General features: G+C 41.5%; 1 protein-coding gene across 2 annotated transcripts in view; it reads left to right on the forward strand.

Annotated features, from left to right (window-relative positions):
- Positions 1-15,169, forward strand: part of PRLR (prolactin receptor) — a 164,216-nt gene extending 149,047 nt beyond the window's left edge. The window contains exons 4-10 of one of the 2 annotated variants that reach the window (XM_032628362.1): positions 1,375-1,507; positions 2,905-3,074; positions 7,871-8,040; positions 9,449-9,590; positions 10,831-10,930; positions 11,646-11,715; positions 13,537-15,169. In XM_032628362.1, coding sequence (XP_032484253.1) covers positions 1,375-1,507; positions 2,905-3,074; positions 7,871-8,040; positions 9,449-9,590; positions 10,831-10,930; positions 11,646-11,715; positions 13,537-14,559 — 1,808 coding nt within the window. In that variant the 3' untranslated portion in view covers positions 14,560-15,169. The remainder of the gene's footprint in view (positions 1-1,374; positions 1,508-2,904; positions 3,075-7,870; positions 8,041-9,448; positions 9,591-10,830; positions 10,931-11,645; positions 11,716-13,536) is intronic. The other variant, XM_032628363.1, reaches the window with a different exon arrangement.
- The last annotated feature ends 11,711 nt before the right edge of the window (positions 15,170-26,880 follow it).

The raw sequence follows: 26,880 nt of genomic DNA on the forward strand, positions 1-26,880 counted from the left end.
AAACAGAGAAGCCCCAGAGCCTGAGGGACCACCACCTGGAAGCTCTTCTCTCTGCTCCTGATTTCCTGAACTAAACACCAACTGGGGTTACGTGGCTCGCTGTGGATGGGGCCCCCAGCCCAGCAGCATCAGGGCCACTGTTTCCCTCTTTGGACCTGACAGACAAGGAGTAGAAGAGGGAGCCAGCTCACCAAGAGCTTTGGGGATTAGGGAACTCAAAACCTTCATCCACTTGGCATTGGGTTTTCCACATCAGCTCTTTCAGCCCTGCTAGCTTCCAGCTGGGACTAAGTACAGCTCCTAGATAATGATGGTAGCTAGTAACCGCAAGAGCAGCCACCTGTAGGAGCTGCCATGCCTCCTACCCATAAAGACCCAGGGGGAGAGGGAGAAATATAAGGGAAAAGGGACCAAAAACCCAAATTAGGAAATGGAGGCAGGGAGGATGGGGAGCCAGACTGTGATGCTGAATCGGAGGTCAAAGCTGAATGGAGGGCTTCCCCGGTGGCGCGGTGGTTGAGAGTCCGCCTGCCGATGCAGGGGACACAGGTTCGTGCCCCAGTCCGGGAAGATCCCACATGCCGCGGAGCGGCTGGGCCCGTGAGCCATGGCCGCTGAGCCTGCGCGTCCGGAGCCTGTGCTCCGCAACGGTAGAGGCCGCAACCGTGAGAGGCCCGCGTACCGCAAAAAAAAAAAAAAAAAAAAAAAAAAAAAGAAGAAGAATGGAATCAAGGAAGAGTGAAGGGGAAAAGGAAGGGACAGAGAAGATGGGGAGGAAGCAGCTCAAGGGGGAGCCTCGGTGATACAGTGAAAGAACAAGAGAAGAGAGCTGGGTTCATCATGTGGGAATGGCAGAAAGATGGTGGTTAGTGAGCCAGAGGGGAGGGGCCCAGAGAGCACTGGATTAGCAAATGACTACAGGATGCTTGTGCCTGGGGAAGAATTCTTTCTATGGGGCTGTGGGTGTGTTTCCACTCCGTAGACTCCATGGGATTATAGAAGGGCCACAGCCTTTCTCAGTCCATATGTATCCCTAGCACTCTTGATGCTCACCGTTGTTGAAACTACATGGTGTAGTAGTGTAGTATCTCCAGTAGTGTAGTATCTCCATCTCACAGTACGCGCGCGCACACACACGCACACACACCCCCCACCGCAAAGCTCTCTGAGTCCTGCCCACTTCGACGCAGCCCACAGAGGAGTGTTGCTGGATGTTGACACCTTGGCACTTCTGAGCCCTCCACCCCTAGGACTACTCCCGCCGAGACCTCATCACTGGCCTTGGCCCCGTCAGTCTGCTTCTGTCACCAGCAGAATGGTCAGAGAGTTGAACAGACCTTAATATTGACGCCAGTGGCTTCTGGCTTTTTCTAGGACAGTCACCTCCTGGAAAACCTGAGATCTTTAAATGTCGTTCTCCCGAAAAGGAAACATTCACCTGCTGGTGGAAGCCTGGGGCAGACGGAGGATTACCTACCAATTACACGCTGACTTACCACAAGGAAGGGTAAACGTTTTCTTCTCTCCTAGCAAAGCGCACCTGGGTGTCCTCACTCTCCAGGCCACAGGAACACTGACTCTGGGTTAATTGCCACGCTTCCCTGAACGGACACCGATAAGACTCCTGCTACTGGAGGAAGGGAATCAAACATACGCGTCCACGTCTTCCTCTTAATGTCCGTGCCGAGCTCCCTCATGCACATAAGCTCAGCCACCACCTCGGCAACACAATCCAGCAATGCTCTCATTGCCTGTCGTAAGTTTAGGCTGTAGCCCAAGGTCACGTATAAGTGTTTCCTAAGTGCTAGTTAATTTTAGATGCTTATCTATCAACCTTGTGCCATTTTTTGTAGTCATTACTTTTGTAACCTAAGAGTATTATCATGTAATCTTTGACAACCGTGGTACATTAGCTTTTCGAACTTGATTCTTGTGCAAGAAAATAACAAGCCCTACAAGAAAAGGAAGATGAGGTGTTTTCCTTAGGAAATCCATGGACCCATGATCTCCCAGAAGACATATTGGGAGCTAAAATTGCAGTGCAGAGTAAACAGGGTGATCTCTGGGCAAGGAGTTCGTCACAGTTACAATGAGACCCTCCTGGAAATCCAGGGACGGCTGTATCCTTCCCCAGTGAAGAAAATATTTACTAGTAGAAACAGCTGGCTCACTTCCCAGTGACAGGACTTGGTACACAAAGCTGCCATCCCTTCTGGGACCCAAAGGGGTGTCAGGCAAACAGATCTCAGGAACTCAAAGTGGCGAGCAAAGTGGAATACGCCTGCACACCTCTGTGGTGAGTCTTGCGTGGAGGCCCCCAAGTCTAAACGTGAGCAGCCTAAGGAGCCTCTTGGGCCTGAAATATCTCCTTTCAGAGGCCCTTTTCTCTGTGGCTGACTTAGTGTAATTGGAAATACCCTGCAGCTTGTATTCCCTTTAATCTTTTTTTAATGAAATGTAATTCAAAACATATGTGCAATAAGTGTTGCCTCGTGCATTACCCCCACCCCGTGTGTATGTGCAGGGGAAAGTCCCAGTGTCCTGAGATGACCCAATGGTGGTTCCCTGAGGAAAGCGGTGCATTGGCCACAGAAAACTCAAGTGTTCATTGGCAGGGGGCATATATCACAAAGCCCACAGCAACCTGTAGACAGGAAGGGTTGGTGAGAAACAGAGTCACTGGGGCTCTGATGTGACCCTGCCACCCGTTCTCCAGCACTCTCTTCCCTTTGTCACCCCCAGCTGACATGGGCAGGACAGAAGAACTTGGGGAGACCTTCTTCAGCTCTGGTTTTTGCATCTGGAATGCCTGTTCCCCAAAATCCAGTGGTATTGATCTATTAAGAAAAAACTAGACTCTTTTTATCACTTTCTTACTGACTCCTAATATATTACTCGTTGCAGAGAGACATTCACCCATGAATGTCCGGACTACAAAACTGGTGGTCCCAACTCCTGCTACTTTAACAAGAAGCACACCTCCATATGGACGATATACATCATCACAGTAAACGCCACGAACCAGATGGGAAGCAGTTCCTCGGATCCACGTTACGTGGACGTGACTTACATAGGTAAGGGGAAGGGTGATTGGTGAGGAATTTGTTACTCCAATATGAATCTACCAATAGTCAAACTCAGTTTGAGTCTTCTTGGCTTATGGATAGATTCCCATAAAGAAAGATGAGAAAATTCACACCATCCTTGCCAACTGAGTGTTTTAAACCAATTTTTTGGATTTAATTAATTTTTATTGGAGTATAGTTGATTTACAATGTTGTGTTAGTTTCTGCTGTACAGCAAAGTGAATCAGTTATACATATACATATATCTACTCTTTTTAAGATTCTTTTCCCATATAGGTCATTACAGAGTATTGAGTAGAGCTTCCTGTGCTATACAGTAGGTCCTTATTAGTTACCTATTTTATATATAGTAGTGTGTATGTGTCAATCCCAATCTCCCAATCTATCCCTCCCCCTCCTTCCCCCTTGGTAACCATAAGTTTGTTGTCTACCTCTGTGATTCTATTTCTGTTTTGTAAATAAGTTCATTTGTATCCTTTTTTTAGATTCCATAATAAGTGATATCATATAATACTTGTCTTTCTCCGTCTGACTTACTTCATTCAGTATGATAATCACTAGGTCCATCCATATCACTGTAAATGGCATTATTTCATTCTTTTTTATGGCTGAGTAAACCAATTTTTATTTACGATGGTAAGACAGTAAAATCCTTATGCCTTCCTTTGACCCTTCTTCCCATCCCCTTGCACCCAACAGGAATGTTCTACTTAGCTTCCCTTATCAATCCTTCTCTCCAGCCCTCCCCCTGCGACCGATGTCCCCTTCTCCCTTGGCAAGCTGGGATTTCTTTTCTGAGATTTCTCTCCCTGAAAGACAGAGCTGCTTCATGGAGTAGCAGCTCTTAGAAGAGTCTCATCTGCTTCTCCACCCACAGGAATTGCTCCAAACTGCTTTGCCCCAAATTCAATTCTCAATATACATATGTTTCTTAGCAACTGGAGCTATTCTTTTCAAAATAAAGAATTTGGGGAGTAAATAGTGCTGCTTGAACAGAAGGCTGAAGGCCAGGGTCACAGCCACGATGTTTGCAGAAGTCATTAGCAAAGTGAAGCAAAATCGACCTGAGAGCTGCTTCTTGCTTTGCGTGATCAACATTGAGCCATGAGACATAACTGCAGTGATCTGTATGGGTTAGCAGGGACAACAAAGGGAATCTTAGGACAAGAGATGGCTTAGGACAAGAGATGGCTTGGCCTTAGCTAACCTAAGGAGTAGCTAATTAGGTTCAAGGTCACCCAAGTCTTCCTGACTTACCTAACACCAACCGACAAGGAAAATCAGGCTAGGACTCTCAAGTATCGGGCTGTATGTCATCCCATTGGCGTGTTATCAGTGATTGATCCTTAAAAACTAGAAAAGCTTGCAACATCAACTGGTACCCATTTGAATTCTGTCTCTCCCCAGCAAATTATTGCAATGAGCATGGGGATGGAAACAGAATTTGATCTTAGCTTAAGAAAATCAAAAAGTAACCCCACTGACAAGTAGGAATAAAATAAATTCCATTCATATAAATTTACTTGAGATATGAAGTCTTTAAAATGCTAAACACCAAATAATTCCATTTGCATAGTTTCTTTCTTAAATTTCCTTGTCCTCAAATATTCTGCCCTCAAGTGTTAAAATATTTAAGGTCAAAACAGTGAAAGCAAGAGAAGTTCTGAAATGCACAACTGCTGTAATGAAGATTATCCACAAAAACAAAAACGGGATCACTAAAGAAAAGTAGTATGTTTAAAAAGTGAAATGAATCAAATTCATAGTGACTCTGGAAAACAAATTCTCTGGTGAAAGAATGTGTTGGGCCATACTTTTCAAAATAATGAAAGAAGTGTTCATGGAATTCTCATGTAACCCTGCAGCATACCGTGTTGGTGACAGGCCACAGAAGTTCATTTACAACGCAGTTTTGGTTGTGTTTCTTTTTTTGTTTGTTTGTTTGTTTTTTTTTTTTTGCGGTACACGGGCCTCTCACTGCTGTGGCCTCCCACTGCGGAGCACAGGCTCCAGACGCGCAGGCTCAGCGGCCATGGCCCACGGGCCCAGCCGCTCTGCGGCATGTGGGATCCTCCCAGACCGGGGCACGAACCCGTGTCCCCCGCATCGGCAGGCGGACCCTCAACCACTGCGCCACCAGGGAAGCCCTACAACGCAGTTTTAACCACAGTAAAGTCTACCAACTTGAATCTCATCCAGTGATAACCTGCAGTACAAGATACTGGCACATAATCTCTCAGAAATAGATTTCATTGTTGTCACTGAGATATATTTAGCTATGCTGAAGACACTTGAAATGTGATTCTCAGCTGGGTGCTCTCTGCCTCCCATAGGGTACTTGGCAATGGTGGGAAATATTTTTGAAGCTTGCAACACAGGGAGAGAGGGCCTCTAATGGGGAGAGGCCAGAGATGCTGCTAACGTCCTACAACGCTCAGGAAGGCCCCTACCACAAAGAATTATCTGGTCCAAAATACACATAATGCTGAGGTTGAGAAACTTTGCTTTCAAGGATTCATCTTGAACATTTTACTTGCACCTTTGTACAAAGATGTTTTGATCAGCATTTCTCAGTCTTGTGTTCAAATTAAAACTTATATTAAGTAACTGATATTTATTTAGTAAGGCCATATAAAACAATCTTTCTTAGGTATTTACTTAGTAACATACAAGCATTAGGATTAGTGGCAAATTTTCTAAAGCTATTTTTTCAGGCAACTGTAAGGTATAATGCCAAGTCCACTAGAGTTACACTCACTCTGCTCTCACCTGTAGTGGAGACTGATTTGAGGAGGTAAGAAATGAATGGAGAAAATGTGACTGGCCAGCGGGGCTGAGACTAGGGTAAGGCAAGCTAGCACCCTAGGACCCTCACTCTTTTTTTTAATTTATTTTATTGAAGTATAGTTGATTTACAATGTTGTGTTAATTTCTGCTGTACAGCAAAGTGATTCAGTTATACATACATATATATATATGTTCTTTTTTATATTCTTTTCCATTATGGTTTATCACAGTATACTGAGTATAGTTCCCTGTGCTATACAGTAGGACCATGTTGTTTACCCATTCGATATATGAGTTTGCATCTCCTAATCCCAAACTCCCACTCCATCTCTCTGCCACCCCCCTTCCTTCTTGGCAACCACAAGTCTGTTCTCTATGTCTATGAGTCTGTTTCATAGATAAGTTCATTTGTATCATATTTTAGATTCCACATACAAGTAATATCATATGGTATTTGTCTTTCTCTTTCTGACTTACTTCACTTAGTATGATAATCTCTAGGCATTATTTCATTATTTTTTATGGCTGAGTAGTATTCCTGTGTGTGTGTGTGTGTGTGTGTGTGTGTGTGTGTGTGTGTGTGTGTCTCACATCTTCTTTATCCATTCATCTGTTGATGGACACTTAGGTTGTTTCCATGCCTTGGCTATTGTGAATAGTGCTGCTATGAACATAGAGGTGCATGTTTCTTTTTGAATTATAGTTTTGACTGGATATATGCCCAGGAGTGGGATTGCTGGACCATATGGCAACCCTATTTTTAGATTTTTGAGGAACCTCCATTCAGTTTTCCATGGTAGCTGCACCAATTTACATTCCCACCAACTGTGTAGGAGAGTTCCCTTTTCTCCACACCCTCTCCAGCATTTGTTATTTGTAGATTTTTTAATGATGGCTATTCTGACCGGTGTGAGGTGATACCTCATTGTAGTTTTGATTTGCATTTCTCTAGTAATTTGCGATGTTGAGCATTTTTTCGTGTGCCTGTTGGCCATCTGTATTTCTTCTTTGGAGAAATGTCTATTTAGGTCTTTTGCCCATTTTTCAATTGGTTTGTGTTATTTGGTGTTTTTTTTTGATATTGAATTGTATGAGCTGTTTGTATATTTTGGAAATTAAGCCCTTGTTGGTTGCATCATTTGCAAGTATTTTCTCCCATTCTGTACGTTGTCGTTTCATTTTGTATATGGTTTCCTTTGCAGTGCAAAAGCTTGTAAGTTTGATTAGGTCCCATTTGTTTATTTTTGCTTTTATTTCTATTGCCTTGGTAGACAGACCTAAGAAAACATTTGTACGATTTATGTCAGAGAATGTTTTGCCTACTTTCTCTTCTGAAAGTTTTATGGTGTCATGTCTTATATTTGTCTTTAACCCATTTTGAGTTTATTTTTGTGCATGGTATGAGGGAGTGTTCTAACTTCATTGATTTACATGTGGCTGTCCAACTTTCCCAACACCACTTGCTGAAGAGATTGTCTTTTCTCCACTGTATATTCTTGCCTCCCTTGTTGAAGATTAATTGACCATAGGTGTGTGGGTTTATTTCTGGGCTCTCTATTCTGTTCCATTGATCCATATGTCCGTTTTTGTGCCAATACCAGACTGTTTTGATTACTGTAGCTTTGTAGTATTGTCTGAAGTCTGGGAGGGTTATGCCTCCTGCTTTGTTATTTTTCCTCAGGCTTGCTTTGGCAATTCTGGGTCTTTTATGGTTCCATATAAATTTTAGGATTATTTGTTCTACTTCTGTGAAAAATGTCATGGGTAATTTGATAGGTGTCACACTAAATCTGTAGATTGCTTTGGGGAGTATGGTCTAGGCACCTCACTCTTAAGGAGGTGTTCACAGACCTGTACTTAAAGGAACCTGACATCAAATACCAAGTGTCTCATAACCATGGAGATAAAAAAGGTAGAGAGATCTGCCTCTAAGTCATATAGTTCTGGATTCAAATACCCATATTTGACTAAATATGGAGTTTCTTTCATATCTACAGTTGAACCAGACCCTCCTGTGAACCTGACTTTGGAATTAAAACAGCCAGAAGACAGAAAACCATATCTGTGGATAAAATGGTTTCCACCCACCCTGGTTGATGTAAGATCTGGTTGGCTCACACTCCAGTATGAAATTCGATTAAAACCTGAGAAGGCAGCTGAGTGGGAGGTGAGTCAACCGGAAGCTTTTGGAGGGAACCCTGTCCTTTGGCAAAGATGAAGTACTGCAACTGAGAATAGGTCATGCCCCCTAACTATTGGGCCACCACATTGCCTTCCTGATGCTGATGTTACCCACCCATGTGTGGAAGGGCCTTCTCCCCTCCACTGGGATGGATGGGGGCTCATCTTCACAGCTCTCCCATGACTAGCTCCTTGCAACTGAACAGCCACTTCTGCCAAGTTTTCGACCCACCTCCCTCAGGATATCTTAGATCTAACATCTGTGAGAGTACTTAAATGGCACTAAGTGGGAGGAAAAAATTTCAGTGTAACCAGTCCACGGCTAATGGCATTTTTATTCACTTTAAAATACTTCATTGTAAGCAAATAGTACAATAAATTATAGGCATTATGATAATCTACTCTTAAATAGTTTAGTATATGTCTCTTTTAAAAAGGGAATATTTCCAAATATAGCCTAAATAATAAGATCACACGTAGAAAATTAATTGAAATTCCTTAATATCATCTTTTTGAATCCCTTAATATCATTTAATGGCCAGTTCATGTTTTAATTCCCCCAATTGATTCAAAAATATTTTTAACAGCTGGTTTGTTCAAACCAGAATCCACTCCAGGATCACTCACTGTGGCTGGCTGATATATCCCTTCACTCTCAACGTGCTCAGGAGAGTGGGCCACTTGTCACATAGAATGCCCCACCTTCTGCATTTGTTTGATTAGTTCTTTGTGAGGTCATTTAACCAATTTCTATGCCCCCATATTTCCTGTAACCAGACATTAGATCTAAAGACTTGATCAGATTCCAGGTGAACAATTTTTGGTAAGAAAACTTCAGAGGTGATATATATGCTTCATATTCCATCATATCAGGAAACAAAGACCATCTGGTCAACCTACCATAAATGATGTTAAAAGTGGCCCCTGGATCGGGGAGGTCACATCTTGATCCCTTGATTGTAAAGTCATGTTTAATTTGTGCACAATTGCTTCAGTGTTTATGAATTCCCAGTTCTCTTCCACCTAGTGGCTTTACATCAGTGAATGATCCTTGAATCAATTATTTTATTAGAGTTTAGAAAAGAATAATTTTCCAATTTTATTAACTAGTCACCTTCCATAATGTAGAATTTAGAAAGCAAGGTGTAGGGAGCAGAACATTTGTCTTTCTGAAGTAGAGTTCCCAATGGAGAGATAGAAAGCCTGTTGATTTTTGTGTGAGCAGTATTTAACAGGAGGAAGGGTTGGGCTGAGAGGGTGGAATGGTGTGAACAGGGTATTTACTAAGTGTGATCATTTGGTCTCACTCCTCCAATAGTTTACTGCCTAAAGAAAAAGTCTCTTTCTTCATAACACAAGTCAGAGTGACTTCTGTTTTCCTTGGCCTCCCTTAGACTCATTTCGCTGGGCAGCAGACTCAGTTTAAGATTCTCAGCTTATATCCAGGGCAGAAATACCTTGTTCAGGTTCACTGCAAGCCAGACCATGGATTCTGGAGTGAGTGGAGCCCAGAGAGCTCCATCCCGATACCTAATGGTGAGTGTCTTGGCTCCCTTTTGCTTATACTCCTAAATATTTTTTTAAATAGAATGAGTTTGGTAAATTTGTATGTAGTAACTACTAACAGAGAAACTATTTTGAGTCTTAGCCAGAAGAATGAGTAGAGGTGAGTTTATCATCTCTCCACTCAACACAAAGACATTTGTAAGTACAGCATTGCTCCCTGGGTCACTGTCAGTGAGGACCAGTTACTAGGATAAGTCTGCAGTCATGGGCTTGAAATGTCTCAGAGGGCTTGATGGTCCGTCATTCTGCCCTCCCCATCTGCCCCATTCCTATCATTCAAGGTCATCATCTAGTTCTCCCAAAATTTGTAAGCCGCTATCCCATCTGAAAAGCATGAATTGATTTTCAGTCCTTGAAGACAATTACATGTTGGTCTGTTAGTCAAGGAACAGTGTATAAAAGGCACGCAATTCTTTAAGTGCCATTAAACATGGCGGCTGGCATTCTACAGGGAATGAATCATTTGCATTTCCAAGTACTTTACAGTTTACAAAGTCTTTACCTTGTTTGTTCCTCCCAACCATCTCAAGTATTCAGAGAGAACAGAATTGCCATTAGGAACTGAAAGGGAGGAAACTAAAGGTCAGTGGAGTTAGAAGTCTTGCCCAGAACTGCATGGCGAAACCTAGCTCTTGTGACAACTTGCCTGGCCAAAGTATCAGGGCTTGCATTGGCATACTGGAAAGAGCACCGCATTACAGGCCATAAGAGTGTGCATCCAGTCCATCCCTGGCTCTTACTAAATAAAAGCAGAAGCCCTGGGTTCAAACCCCAGACTACAACTTTATAGCTACATGCCTATGGGTAAACCACTCTTACAGTCTCAGTTCCTCATCTTTACATACAGGCAATGTATGTAAAGAGCTTAACATCATATGGCTTTTACTGAGAACTTAATAAATGTTAGCTTTTTAAATTATTATTACTGCAACTGACCATGTGCCCTTGGACTTCCTATATAAGTATCAAATCAAATAATATTTTTAAGGATCTTGAAAATTTTAGAGAACTATAAAATATAGGCCACTTTAAAATTTAATGATATTGGAAAAAATTAAATCCATCATTAATGTTACTCTGGATTGATGTTCAAATCAGAAAAGGTGTGGAGGGGCGGAACTTATGTTCAAAAGTTTCATTGATTTGTTTTGTTTGTTTGTTTTTGATGATGTTGTATGTGATCAAAACTTTCTGGCTGTTTGCTTTTTAGACTTCTCAATGACAGATGCAACCGTGTGGATCTTTGTGGCCGTTCTTTCTGCTGTCATCTGTTTGATTATGGTCTGGGCAGTGGCTTTGAAGGGCTACAGGTACTTCACTGTCTATCAACCCTCCTCCCAATCATGGTTGTCAGGGATAATGGCCAAGAAAGACAATACAAAAATGATGGAAACCTACAGATAATTCAAGCACCTCATTTTAGCCATTCATTGCAGTGTGTTCACCGTTAAAAACTTTGATCAGTGCTAGCAAAAGTAGAATAGACACATTTGAAGTTGATGCTCTTTCCATCAAATGGAGGCTCACAGTTGTGAAATAGTAAAAATCTGGCAAGAACAACAAATAATCCCCTAGTCACTTCAGAATCAGCCAGAGTTAATTAGCGAGAATTCATTTTTTTTTTTTTATTTTTTTTACGGTACGCGGGCCTCTCACTGCTGCGGCCCCTCCCCTTGTGGAGCACAGGCTCCAGAAGCGCAGGCCCAGCGGCCATGGCTCAAGGGCCCAGCCGCTCCGCGGCATGTGGGATCCTCCCAGACCGGGGCACGAACCCGTGTCCCCTGCATCAGCAGGCAGATTCTCAACCACTGTGCCACCAGGGAAGCCCGCTAGAATTCATTTTGATGTTGACCTCTAGAAGTATTCATTGTCTTCACCACTGATTGTTAGTTTCACGTAGCCTCGGAACTCTAACTTCTATCTACCATAGTCCATGTAGCAGCTATTTGGAGATAACGCTAATCTTTCAAAAATTACAAAGTGAAAACATGTGTCATTTATCTTATCTCACAAATCTTTTTATAGCATGGTGACCTGCATCCTCCCTCCGGTTCCTGGGCCAAAAATAAAAGGATTTGATACTCATCTGCTGGAGGTAAGTACCAGAGGTAAGAATGTATTGTGACCAGCTTCTCTATACTCGTTATCTTTACACATAAGCACACAGTTCCCATCAGTGTGGCCTGGTCAGCTCGGCCATCCTTGACCAGCTGTCCCTCCTCTTCAGCAGGTGTGTTTACAGAAAGATGTGGGAAGCATGAGGGTACTTACCATCAGATACTGAGTGCCAGAGGACAACGAAAGAAAGCCAAGAAAACCTCAGAACACATAGGAATGCTTGCTAGGTTTATCAGCTCTTTTCATAAGCCCCATCTAAAACATTTTGTACAAATAATCAATTGAGAAAGAGGGTGAATGTTTTGATGAATACCAAAGAGGAACCTACCACCAGCCCCTCCGTCATACTTTGGTGTAAGCTCTCACTCGAATGTTCCTTACAGAAGGCCATAGTAACAGAATATCCTATTGCAATTTTTGCTCAGTTTGAGAGCTCAGTTAAGACTGGTTCAGTACAGTGGAACTGGTGTTTGCCAGGGCCCATTTAGATCGATTCAAGTGGGAATGAAATTTAAGTGTTTCCAATGAAAAGAGGTGTTAGAACATTTTTAATTTCTCTGCAGGTTGAAATCTATAGTTTCAATTTGACCTTCTGCTTAACACTGATGTGTATAAAAGCAGTCCCCTACACATTGTCGCTTGACCCCAGCCGCTGTGAGGCCAAAAGCACAAGAAGGTGAAGAGTGAGTCCTGGGGAATTTGGCTTGACGGCATTCACTCTGATTGCAGATATCAGAGCAGGAACTAGAGCCCCAGAATTTGGGCTCTTATTCTGCTATCCAGTCTCTAGCACTGACCTTTATAGACCCAGCGTGAACATCTCAGCTAACTAAATGAATTATTGTTTAGCTCGCAATTTGACCTTGTAGCCACAGGGACTTAATGACTTTTAAAAACTGCTTTTCGTGTCAGAAGAAAACGTTCTTGGATTTTTAATGCCATTACCCCTAATTCTCAAAAGAACTTTCCCAGATGGGTGCTATTATTCTCATTTTACAAATGGAGAAACTGAGGATCACAGAACAGCTTATCCAAAGTCACAGAGCCTTTAATAAGTAATAGAGCCAAGACTTAGGCACCAGTCCCTGACCTAAGTCAGAGCATCTGGAGAAGCGTGGAAAATGAGAAGAGGAGGCCGGAGGAGAAGTCGGGGGAGAGGAGGATAGAGAGAAGGAGGAGGGAGAGGAACCCAAGGAGATGGAGGGAATATGGGCTGGCAGGAAGCGGGGGAGGGAGGGGAGGGAGGGGAAATGGAGCAGAAGGAAAGGAAGGAGTGGGATGGGAGGGGAAGGGAGGGACAGGGAGGGAGAAGCAAGGAAGAGGAGAAGGGAGAGAAGAAGGAAAAGATGAGAATCAGCTTCCCACTACCAGACTCCAGAACGTGGGGTGAGGGAGCCAGTTAGGAGGCCAGCAACCCGATTTCAGAACTAGTGAGTCCCAGTACCAAGTGCACGCATGAGCGCTATGGGTTTAGATGTTTCCCAAGCTTTTCTTATTTAATAGTTATATTTTTATTATGTGCACATATACTACTTGCCCATTCAACTCGTGATCATTATTGCTTAGAGAAAGACTAAGTTAAAATCGTGAATTGACTTAAAGAAAAATATTAGGTGAGTAATAGTCCAGGAGGTGATTCTAGATGGCCTGGGACACAGACGTCTGACGTTTGGGAAATTCTGCGAGGCCGTGGCCACATCCCACCTGCCCGTAGTCAGGAACACAGACTTGGCTACGATGTCCATTTGGAATGTTATGAACCTGACAGCCTTCTTGCCTTGTGTCTGTGTTTTAATAGAAGGGCAAGTCCGAGGAACTTCTGAGCGCCCTGGGATGCCAAGACTTCCCTCCCACTTCCGACTGCGAGGACTTACTGGTGGAGTTCTTAGAGGTGGATGACAGTGGGGACCAGCAGCTGATGCCAGCTCACTCCAAAGAACACCCGGGGCAAGGCGTGAAGCCCACGCACTCGGATCCCGACAGTGACTCTGGCCGGGGCAGCTGCGACAGCCCTTCCCTTTTGTCTGAAAAGTGTGATGAACCTCGGGCCAATCCCTCCAAGTTCCACACTCCTGAGGGCCTTGAGAAGGCAGAGAAACCCGAAACAAACGTTACCCAGCCCCAAGGCCCTCAGAGCACAAGCGTGGAAGGCAAAATCCCCTCTTTTCATGTCAGCGGATCCCAATCTTCAACGTGGCCTTTGCTGCAGCCCCCCGGCCTGCACTACTCCAGGTCATCTTACCACAGCGTTGCTGATGTGTGTAAGCTGGGCCTGGGCACGGCAGGTGCTGCATCCACTTTGTTGGACAAAACAGACACACGTGCTTTAAAACCCTCGCAAACCATTGAGACTGGCGGGGAAGGAAAAGCAGCTGAGCACGGGGAGTCAGAAAGCTTCCGTTCCAAGACTGACCAAGATGCGGCACGGCTGCTGCCCCAGGACAAGACCCCCTTGACCTCTGCTAAACCCTTGGAGTACGTGGAGATCCACAAAGTCAGCAAAGATGGAGCGCTGGCGCTGCTCCCGAAACAAAACGAGAACAGTGGCCAGGCGGAGAAGACCAGCACCCCTGAAACCAGCAAGGAGTACTCGAAGGTGTCCCGGGTGATGGATAGCAACATCCTGGTGTTGGTGCAGGATCGGCGAGCGCAAAACCTGGCTCCGTTTGAAGAACCAGCCAAGGAGGCCCCGCCACCCCTGCCACAGAATCCAGCCGCGGTAGACCTGGCCTCCTTCCCCGCGGCCCCGAGCAACTGCAGACTCCAGCTCGGTGGGCTGGATTACCTGCATCCCACAGGTTTTATGCACCCCTTTCAGTGAGAGCTTGATTCATGGAAGGATGGGTTAAAATGTGATTTTCCTTCAGGTAACACTACAGAGTACATGAAATGCACTCTACCAGAGAAGGCTTGAGAACGGGGTTAGAATGACACTACCAAACTCCCAGGTCACTCGTCTTCATGATCCATTTTCAACCAGTTGCCTCTTTCTCCAACAGCTGATTCCAGAACAAATCGTTTAGTTTCGTGTGATTTGTAGAGTTACGTTTTGCTATCAGTTATAAAATTATGTGTTCAATGAAATAAAAGCACATTGCTTAGTAATCTTGAGGGACCGTGCCGATAGGTATAATCCCCTGGAACAGGCTTTCATGGTCTGGTATATGACAGAAGGATATCGACTAGTCAAAACTGTTTACCACAGGAAGATGGTAGATATGAGAAAAATGCCATGAAAACCACTTTTGAAGACCAACTGCTTAACCTTTAGCACTCCTCTCTCATTTTATTAGGATTAACCAAATTAAACACATTTTAAAAAAAGAGTGCATTCTAGAACACCTGACAAATTGTTTACATCCGTTCCTATTACCTTAATTACGCATTGCCAATATGCAAATAAAAAGGATGCCTCCGATTTTTTCTTAAAATAGTTTGAATTTATTAAGCATGGATTCCTCCCCCCGCCCCCCCCCCCCCCCCACCCGCCGCTAAATTGTATTTCATTCTGAAGTTTCTGGAGGATAGAGTTTTAGAAAGTGAAATTTTCTTACATAAGAGGCAAATGAGTTTCATGTGGTGAATCCTTCTAAAATGTTTTCCTCCTTCATTTCAGCATGATAATTTATTACACACCCTAGTCTTCTGTTAGTGAAAAAAAATCCCCAAAGGCTAACTTTAATTTAAAAGATCATCGCTAACGGAAGTACTGCCTTACTGTACATACAAATTCTACTTTAATATAAACCAGTAAGTTGAACAATGTATTTTTGAAGACTATTTTTCTATCACTTAGGTAAGTAAAACACTGTTTTCTACCTTCCCAGTACAGCTGTTTACCTATTCAGTGGGTACAGTATTTTCCGTTATGTGATTATAAGGAGTATTTACAGTACAGAGTGATATATGCAGTCCCTGTTTGTGGAATAAAATGCCACACCAAACCAAAGCCCACTGAGGAATATGAAGCGGATGACAATATTCAGTTTCCAACACAGTGTAGTATAGTTTAGCTGATTCTTTTTATCTCCAGGATACTTTAAACAACAATCATAGAGCTAGAGTTTTAGGGCTCTCCACAGACCAGAAATTACTTCTCTTGTAATTTAGGGCTACTCCGGGGCTTCTGCTCCTCTCTGGATGAATATTCATAAAGCTACAATGAAAAAGGAGAGTGGTAACATCTAACGCACTGTCCAAGAGAGAGGGTTCTTGTTCTGCTTTTCTGAACAATCTTGGACAGCAAGGACATTTTAAGTAAAGCCAGGAGTTCGTGTCTCTCTGGAGTAGATCCAGTAGATCCACTTGCAAAATTTTGGCAGGGGCAGGGAGAGCACTCACGTCAGAAGTATCCAAAGAAAAGTTCCAAGAAACCAGGCATCTGTGGATTAGTGGGAACCACTACAAAGGCCAGGGTATGGTAGTTGGAAGCCCCAAGTCAGTTCCAAGGGCAGGCTCTCCAAGAGCGGTCAAAAGCCTGGATCTCCATTTTAAAGAGAACATCCATGACTCATCGAACTGCCTGCCTCTATTTCCATTTCACCTGACAGCAAATCCATTTCTGTATCTGCTCACTAGCTGGAACATAGAGAATTTGAGCTCCCTCTGTGAGTTAAATATTCCAGCCCAATAAGTCCATGTGGATAGGAACTGGACTCAGAAGTGGCCTGATGTGTGAAAGTGAACACATTGCCAGAGCTTCCAGAAATGCAAAAGTAATAAATCTGAGGCTCTATTCTCCCAATATGCAAACAACATGTTAAGAGTAAGGGGGCTATTTGGGAAAGTGGTCCAAGTTTATTCAATCCCCTAGATCCTTGCTACTCAAAATATGGTCTGACCAGCTGCATCAGCATCACCTGTGCGCTGCTTGGAAATGCAGAATCTCCACCCCACCCCCGCCTCAGAATCTGCATTTTGCTAAGATCCCCAGATGATTCATGTGCCCAGTGAAGTTTGAGAAGCATTGCCCTAGACGATCATTTCCACTAAAGCTTATTTTAGTGCATGAAGCGATCCTCTCCTGGAAAGTACAGGTTGAGTCTATTTGACTTGCACTGAACGGTACTGTAAGAAAAAGGCATCATTTTTTAAAACATATTTTTAAAATTTATTAGTGGTTTAGGATTCCCATAATGGTAGAGAATGACCTGAAAAAGTACACAACTTCTAAGAGGTCCAGGGAATATATTCCACCTTGAGAGGCATTGACAAAAGACTCTGCTCTTCACAGCCGGTACAGGCTAAACCTTTCCCAAAGATAATCCAATCTCCTCCAAGATGTGTATCAATCAGTCTGATAGTATGAAAATTCAAAAATAGTCTGCTTTTGATATATAATTTGGCATATATGGAAAAAAATGTCATGGCTGAAGACTCAAACTAAATCCTTAAAGAAAACACCAGTTAGCAAGTAAATTACTACCACTTGTTAACTAAAGCCAAGGCTATAAGTCTATGGTCAGTTAGCACTCTTTAACAAACTATGTTTTTTTCATGGTCTAGCCTATTTTCTGTTAAGGAATCCCCTAGTCGAATGAAAGTATGCAGATTGGGGGTCAAGAGGCCCAGCTTCTAATGCTAATTATGTTACCTTAGACAGATCAACTCCCTTCTCTGGACCTCAGTTTCCTCTGAAGGAAATGTTAGGCCGGAAAATCTCTAATGTCCTTTTAAACTCCGACTCCTTGATTCCATGATTCACTGAATAGTGTCCTGCAAAGATAATTAACCAATGCCTTGTATCATAATTAAGCTAATAAATAGTTACCCTTTATCATAGAAATACAAGTCCTCTTCAGGGATGTGCTCATTTTATTTCACTCGCAAATCATCAAGTCCAACTGATCTTAACATACTCACACATGCATTTTACTACAATCATGTAGGTATAGAACTCATAGTCTAAGATTATGTGCAAATATGCGTGTAGAGAGAAGAGGCATGAGATATTTTTAAAGACGTTGAAAGAGGCTTTGATTTTTAGAAAGAAAACACTTTTCTTATACAGGCGGCTGATTCTGGTTTGTTTATTTCTCCATGGATATGTACCACCATTGCACATTGGCTTTAAAAGCCTTAAGTTCTTAATTATAAAGGTCATATTTTATAAACAAACACCTAAATATTCACGTTACGTAGCACACGGAAAAGGATAGCCAATGGATGATTTATGGAAGCTTATGACTCAAACTGCAAAATCTTCTCTGGTCAGTTTTAGCAAATGGGTACAAGGCACCTCAAATGAGCACAAGTTATAATCAGCCATGTCACTGACATTTAACAGACTCTCCATCTCCTAAGTGCCTAAGGCCAATCCTGGTAGGCAGTTATGTACTAAATACTTGCTTTCACTGGTTTGGTCCAAAGCTGGTCAATCCCTTACCATCTGTACGAGTTGAAGGAGTTTGACTGTCCTGTAGTGACCCAACTGAACGGGAGAATCCGATGAACAACCAGAGGCACCTGAGCCCCAGGGTGCAGCTTGGCTAAGGAGGGTCCGTCCCCAAATCTGCCTCTTTCTCCAGGCTGCCCGCCACTGCCCATCACTGGCAGAAAGACTTGCCGCTGCCTGTAGTAATTTTACTATCTCCTTAGAGTAGGACGTGAAAGAAACAGATTGTACATATCTTACAAAGTGCCTTTCTTCCTTTTTGTTTTTTTGAAGTTTCATTTTCACAAGAAAAGTGTATCGATTAGAAAGTGACTCTTACATTTTAGATAAATGAATGAAACAGCCAGAAAGAGAATGACTAAACGGTCTAAGGTCCAATCAGCAACTATTGAGTGGATTTTAATTTATTGTTTAATTGAATTGCCACAGAGCTGATGTGAATAGTGTAACTTACTTGACAAGAAATTGACTCTGGCTAGGATTTTGCAATAAGCCTGCCACCTGCTACTTGAGACCCTCAGTTTGAAACATATTAATGTACTTCTGAATAGCTTGGACTTGCATGCCAGGGCCTGAGAAGGGCAATGCGTGCACCGTGGAAACTTGCACACATGCAGAAAGATGTAAAGGCCTCTGGGTTACCATCCGCAGGGTTGCTAACGTAGATTTGTCATTGATGAAAGCCTCGCGTGTACTTCAGTGAACCAATTTCTTTTTCTCCTTTTTCAGCCCAAGCATCATTGTGTTGTTGCTAGGGTAGTGGGCTGAGCACTCAATTTCCAGGTCGAGGTCATCCTGCTGCCACTAAACAGGCTGTGTGATCTTAGGCAAGTCCTTTGAACTCTAGCCACTAGTTCCCTCACCTGTTAAACGAGTGCATGGCCTAAATGTTTCTAAGACCCCTTCCGGCTCTAACTATCTTTGATGCTCATGATCTAAGTGAAGTCCAGGGTTTCCGTAGAAGGCCCAGGGACAGTGCAGGGAAATATTGCTGGTGTGACCTTAACCTGAAGCAGTGGACAATGTGGCTGTGACACCGCTGAAGAGAAAAACAGATCCATTCCTCCAAGTCAGATCGATTTCAGTTAGCATCCTTGCTTCTTCTCTTCTGCTTAGCTGTCCATCTTGTAGGCTTCTTATGCTCTCACCCCAGGGCCTTTATTTTCCCTGAGAGTTCATTATGTGCGGTAGCAACCATAGGATTTGCAAGAAACTAAATTACACATAAACGATGACTTTGGCCTGAGTCAAAGGACCGAGTCAGATGTTAAGTCAGCCACACAGATATCAAGGCCCAGATTGAGGGTCACAAGTTACCCCATTTAAAGGTCCTCAGGCTTAGATATTCTAGCCCAATTCATTCATTCAAGGGCCATTAATAAATCCAGCTACATTGACGACTCGGCCGTGGAGGTCTTAATCAGAAACTTAAAAATACAAAATGAAAAAAAAAAAATACAAAATGATTGCTTGAGAACTTATGACCTAACCAGAAGTTCTACTTATAGTTATGGCCTGGACTTATTTCATGATCAGTATACATGTCCTCTGCAAATCAAACAGGAGTTCTCTCCCTAGATTTGTGTCTTTCAAGAAGGCGATTTTTGGTCTGAGACCATTACCTGGTATCTATTTCAATAAAAAGAAAGCGATAGAGAGAGTGTTTCCAAATGTTTGGGCAGTTTAGGATTCCACAAAATGCCGAGAGTAGCCTGCTGAACCCAAATTTTATTGGACATAGTCACTCTATAATCTATTCAGTGTTCTGAGCTTATGGCTAAGAGATTGCACGTAACTCACAATACCATATGCCCATGACTGTTTTGTCCACATTGATTCCTTTGAGTTATGCTCTGATTTCATGTCAGGAAGCACTGAGGTGTGTAAAGGGGAAAAACATGTACTGTTTACATGGTTGTTGTCAATGAAGAGAGAGACCCTTAGATAATCACAGTCTATTAGTTAACTTTTTACCTGCTGCTAATTAAAAAGAAAAAACACTTAACTCTAAAAACTTTAGCTACTTAAGTAGTAATATCAAAAATGATAGTTTAATAGTTATGGTCAAATTATGTTTCACCTGGATACACTTCAAAGTCCAGTCTGAGTTTTTTCCATGCAAATTTCACAAATCCTGAGGGGGGAAAATACCTTGTTGTTGTGTTATCTGAAATTGAAAAACTATATGGCAAAGATTTTCCTGAACAGCAATTTGTTTTATAAAATTCCTGATAAAATGATTTTGAAGTTGTAAAAGTAACTACCTCCCTTCTTGTTCTAATATCCTTCCTTCAAACTGCTTATCATTTAGAAATGAAAGATGTCACATCTCCCACTTCGACTATTTTCAGTGCCATAGTTGTGTATTTGCCATGTGATATTCCTGACTTTAAAGTAACTGTTATATGATTTTATATTATATTGCTTTATGTGGTTCAAAAACTGTATGACACATTGAAATATATAATCCTCCTGTTGTGAAACTCACCATGTAATGCAAAAGAAAATAATTATTTAATGACTTAGAATCTATGTATATGTATTTCAGTATGATTGTTTCTATGTCTGGAAAACAAAACTGAAAAAAATATGTAATCATATCTTTCTGATGAAACCGTGAATGTACTCATTCTTTTCTTAATCTTTGTCTGGAAGTAGTGTAAGTTGCCCTCATACAGCTGCTCTGGGGTAAGTGTTTAACGTACAATCCAACAACTGTTTAAAAGTCAACCCCCCCAGCTTTGCTTCACGTGACCTCTTATACTTCTTGAATGTTACTTGCGTCTTGAGGCTTGTCCTTCTGCTTGATCAGTCATTTCAGACAATTTCTGTGTCTCACACGGAAACCGAAGCAACCTATAGAACCGGACTGTTAGGTGATCTGTGTCTCCTGTAAAGCCATATTGAAGTGAAGGCTATGGAATAGCAAATGGTTCCATATTTTCAAAGCTACCACTACCTCTGCTTTTTCTCTCTTCCTAGAAAATGCCAAGCAAAATTCTTAAACATTACATAGGAAATTAGAAGTGATTGTTATAATATGTTACTGGGGTTTGGGTTTGTTTTTACATGAGAATACACCTTCTAATTCACCAGTCAGTAGGTTTATGCTAGGTTTTCTCAATAACCATTTTTCCCTTTTATAAAAACTGGCTGATGAATAAGAGCCAGAAAGAATGCATAGTAATTCACCAGGTAAAAAACCAACAAAACTATAGATGCAGATTTTTTCCCAACCATAAGTCACCTCAAAGTGGTTACCCAAAGCCACGATAGCGACATTTCTCACAATTTGACTTCCCTAAAGCCCCTAGAAATAAATCTTTTCCTTATTTGATTTTTTTTTTTTTTTTTTTTTTTTGCCGTCACTGATGTGGCCTCTCCCGTTGCGGAGCACAGGCTCCGGACAGGCAGGCTCAGCGGCCATGGCTCACAGCCCAGCCGCTCCGCGGCATGTGGGATCTTCCGGACCGGGGCACGAACCTGTGTCCCCTGCATCGGCAGGCGGACTCTCAACCACTGCGCCACCAGGGAAGCCCCTCCTTATTTGATTTTAACTATCAAAGATATTATGGTATGGGAAAATCAGCCATATATCAGAAATAATCTTGTTTGATTTTAAAAACTCATTTCTACATAACTTATTGTAATGCCTATTTTTTAGCCTTAAAGAATATAGAAGACTATAGTCATCTGATTCATCTTGCATCTTTAATTCTGTAAATCTCTGGTTATTGCACATTGTGCTTTCTCTTTCCCATGGATTTATTCATTTGTCTCCTTCCATTTTGAGGGGGCAACATGGACAGTTAAATCCTTGTCAGCAGTATGGGAGATTCTGCTAATTGCTATTGCCAGAATATCTTCATTTTTACTGCACGCCAGAAACAAGGCTTGCCAAACAAAATCATCCCAGTAGCATATGATCGTTATATTTCTATTCATGCTGTTGAAAACACCCAGCTCAGTGCCTGGCTCAATAAATGTTTATTCCCCTTGCCTCCCCTTCCTCTATTTATTTTTATTCGATATGTAAATAGCAAAATAACACATTCATGGCTGAAACAATTTTCTTGATGGATTTTTGCTGCTAAGGATCTATAATCCAGAAATTGTTTATGTAAATTGGACCAAAACAATTTTCCCCCTTTCTCTTCACCCTTCCATATGATTGCAAAACATAATCTCCTTCCTTCACCCATCCCTCACACAAGAAGCTGCTAAAAAATAACGTGAGATGGAACCAGGCACATGGAGATCAGATCAGAGAAGCTCATTTAAGTATTATAAAATAAAGGTAAAACCAAGCCATTAAAAAATGGGATGCTTTTGAACAGTACGATTCATCCATATTACTAACAACATCTTTTCTGACCAAATTCATTGGATTAAGTGTAAAATGATAACTTTTTACTTTTAATGGATCTAGATCTAGAAATCTTTACCTACTGTTCATGCTTGTGTTACAGAACTGTGGGATGGTGTGGGGTTTGCTTTACAAATTCTTCTTTGCCTCCTAAATCCCCTAATGCCATGTCTTACCAAGGAATGAGAAATTTCTCATTTAGTGAGTATCACTCCCTAAAACTTGGCTTCTGTCAAAGAAACACTGACTCCCCCATGCTTACATTGGTGCCATCTGCCTTTAACTACTGGACACACTTTTACTTCTAAGCTGGAAAAAATTGTAGTGTTAGTCACCAGACACGGTGTTCATATAATTAATGACGAGTTGGAAAAGTAATGTGTAGCTAATTTTCCAAAATTATCACATGTGCTTTCCTAAAAGAAAACAGAAATTATATGTTGCCACATCTTGCCAGAACCATATCTGAAACCTTAACCCCACTAAACTCTACAACTTACTAACCAACTTTTACACATTCTAAATCCCCCACTATTTTGAGGGACTGGGAGATATAATATCTATTTAACAGAAACCTTGAAATCTTGGGGCTGGCAGATAGGGCAGGACTATAGCAAATGGGGTTTTTGAAAAGCCTCCAATAGGACCTTACTGGCCAGGGAAGCAGATTCTTGCAGATTTACTTCTGAGAATCCTTCTGAAGAATGCAAATGAGACAAAACCCGTACTACAAAACATATTCTACTTTGGAGGTCTCGACACTTAAATTAGGATTCTTTTGTCTACAACCTCACCTACGCACCTCACCCCTCAACTCCTGCTGCCCATACAAGTGTTAAGCATTTTTCTCTTATTATGATCAGGTTCACATTAAAACTTACACTTACAAAGACTTGAAGCACAGATACTTTTACGAATGCGATTATTATTATTATTACTTAAAATATTTTTTAAGTAAAAGCTAGAGGGTGTTAGTCAAACACCACATGGATTGTTGGTTGGCGAACACTGGTATAAGCTAAGGGAGCTCAGGAATTTTTATTACTGTATTTATAAATGTGTTTGAAAGAATTTGTAAACGTCACAGGTACATTTTTAAGGTGACACACATTCGCTGCATAAATTATTAGAAATTATAAAATGAGCTTCAATGACATTTGCCAGTAGTTTTGCTTCACATGATCAATATTGATATTGTTACTGAACTATGTAATCTCATGATACATTTTTCAATACTTTTTCAGAGCAACTGCTTTTGCAATGGTAGCAATTGTTAATTTCAATTGAATCAATAAATTACTTCCTAAGCAATGATTTTTGGAGGGTCTTTTTCTATATATGTGAAACACGTATTTTATGTATAATGTAAGTTTGGGGGGGCGGTTTTCTTTGTTTCAGCAAACTTTATTAGGACATATTTTTTTTTTAAAGAAGGAAAAAAACAGCCATCTAAATACTAACGCAGACACACGCTAAAATATTCGGCTTAGAATACTCATCCAAGGCGTTTTTTTCCCAGGCATGTATTCTTGTACTCCTCTCTCAACATATTCTCTGATTTTATTTCCTACTAATTCTAAATCAAAACTGACATCTTGCTTCCAACCCAGCTAAATTCTACATCTTCTCTTTCCACTGCCCTCAAGTTCCTCCAGTCTTCAGCCATTTGCCAGACCCAAGCTTTAAAAATGCAAACATGCTCGGAAGCACTCAGAAGTTCCTTGGGCCTTCTGGGAACAGCAAAGATGAGAGGTTCCAAATCTGATAAACAACCGACTCTCCCAAATGAAGTTTAAGCCACAAATCTCAGCACCGACAATGCACGTTTTCTTTTGTTTGCTTCCTCCTACCTGGAATTATCCCATGTCTCCACTTAGAACTCCAGCTGTAATTGACTCTTCCATTTATAATATTTTGTCTATTGCATAAAATATTTCATGCACACTTGAAAATTACGGAGGATGATACAACAAAGATCCACTTACCAACACCCAAATTTCACAAATATTACCTTTTTTCCATGCCTTTTTTTTTTAACATCTTTATTGGAGTATAATTGCTTTACAATGGTGTGTCAGTTTCTGCTGTATAACAAAGTGAATCAGTTATACATATATGTTCCCATATCTCTTCCCTCTTGCATCTCCCTCCCTCCCACCCTCCCTATCCCACCCCTCTAGGTGGCCACAAAGCACTGAGCTGATCTCCCTGTGCTATGCGGCTGCTTCCCACTAGCTATCTATTTTACATTTGCATACATTTTCTTTTTAATAAATGAAACATGATGGATGCAGGAACTGGCATCCCTCAATAATCAAATTCTCTATCTCCCTCTCCAATGGTGACCACAATCCTGCAGTTGTATATCCTCCTGGCCATTTAAAAAATGCATTTACTTCATACATATGTATCTATAAACAGTATATATAATTTTTCTGGTGTTTATAAATTTTACATAGATAATAACATAGATCATTACTCACCTTGATTTTTTTTCATTCAGCATTGGGTTTTTGAGATCCAAATAGCTCCAGTTGATTGGTTTTTATCTGCCGTATGCAGTTGTGTACCTATGTAAAATTTATTTGTTAATCCCTGTGTTGATCAACTCTCCATTTCCACTATTATAAATGACTCTGCAATGAATATTCTTATGCAAGTTTCACATTTTAAGTGTTTGCAAGACTTTCTCCAGGATGTCTATCTAGAAGTGAAATTATTGGATCATATGAGACACATATCTTAACATTTTCTCAATACTGATAAATTGCTCTCAAAGCGGTGGTACCAATGTCTATCCCAGTCAGCAGTGTAGGACTTCACTCCTTAATCATCATCTAGTATTGTCAGATATTTAATTTTTGACAATTTGATGAGCATAAAATAATTTATTGTTGCCATTTTAATTTTCATTGTCCTAATGAATCCATTCTGGATCTGAATAACTCATCCCTGATTTGCTTATCTTTTATGCCATCTGAGTCTCTACATAAGCACAAGTCCTAAGTCTGGGCTTCTATTCCAGTCCAGTGGTCTCTTTATCTATCCGTGCTCCAATGTCCCCTGTTTTATTACTCTAGTTTTTTGTTTTGTTTTGTTTTGTTTTTTTGCGGTACACGGGCCTCTCACTGATGTGGCCTCTCCCATCGCGGAGCACAGGCTCCGGACGCACAGGCCCAGCGGCCATGGCTCACGGGCCCAGCCACTCTGCGGCATGTGAGATCCTCCCGGGCCGGGTCACGAACCTGTGTCCCCCGCATCGGCAGGCGGATTCTCAAACACTGTGCCACCAGGGAAGCCCTATTACTCTAGTGTTATGCAGTCTTGCTATCTGGTAAATTAATTCCTACACCTCCATACCTTCCTCAAAATTATTCTTGCAATTCTGGGCCATTTACTCATCACATGAATTTTGAGATAAGCCTATCAACTTTCCTAAAAACTTGTTCTGGGATTCAAATTGTTGTTAATAGAATTTATGTATTAATTCTGGGAGAAATCACATCTTTATAATATTGTTTCTTCCTAATCATGAACATGGTTTATCACTTCATTTACTTTTGTTTTTAATAAATCTTTACACTATTCTTCGTAAATGTCTACATGTGTTTTATTAGATTCATTCCTAGGCACCATAATATTTTTGTTACTATTGCAAATGGTATCTTTTTTTTTTTTTTTTTTGCGGTACGCGAGCCTCTCACTGCTGTGGCCTCACCCCTTGCAGAGCACAGGCTCCGGACGCTCAGGCTCAGCGTCCATGGCTCATGGGCCCAGCCGCTCCACAGCATGTGGGATCCTCCCGGGCCGGGGCACGAACCCGTGTCCCCCGCATTGGCAGGCGGACTCTCAACCACTGCGCCACCAGGGAAGCCCTGCAAATGGTATCTTTTTAAAGATTATCTTATTCTAAGTGGTTGCTGCTTGTATATAGGAACCACTGATTTTTTTCATATTGATCCTATATCCTGAAACCTTATTGAACTCTAATTATTAATCCTTGTGATTTGTAAGTTTTCTTGGATTTTCCATTTTTACAACTATATCATCAGAATGTAACAACTGGGTTTTCTTATTTTCTGATCCTTATAACACTTATATCTTTTTCCTGATCTATTTCTTGGGGTTGGATTTCCAGTACAAGGTTGAATAGAAGCAGAATAGTGGACGCTCTTTGTTGATCCTGACATTAAAGAAAAAGCTACTAAAAGTTCACCATTAAGTATGTTTCCTGTAGGTTTTTGCAGATACGCTTGGCTATGTTAAGGAAACTCCTTTCTATTCCTTGTTTGCTAATAATATTTTTTTATCTTGAATTGGTGTTAAAGGCTCTCAAATTTATTTATATGATAATGTGACTTTTCTCTGTTATTCAGTTAACA

This window comes from Phocoena sinus, chromosome 3, assembly GCF_008692025.1.
Source record: "Phocoena sinus isolate mPhoSin1 chromosome 3, mPhoSin1.pri, whole genome shotgun sequence".
In the NCBI taxonomy this organism is placed as follows: Eukaryota; Metazoa; Chordata; class Mammalia; order Artiodactyla; family Phocoenidae; genus Phocoena; species Phocoena sinus.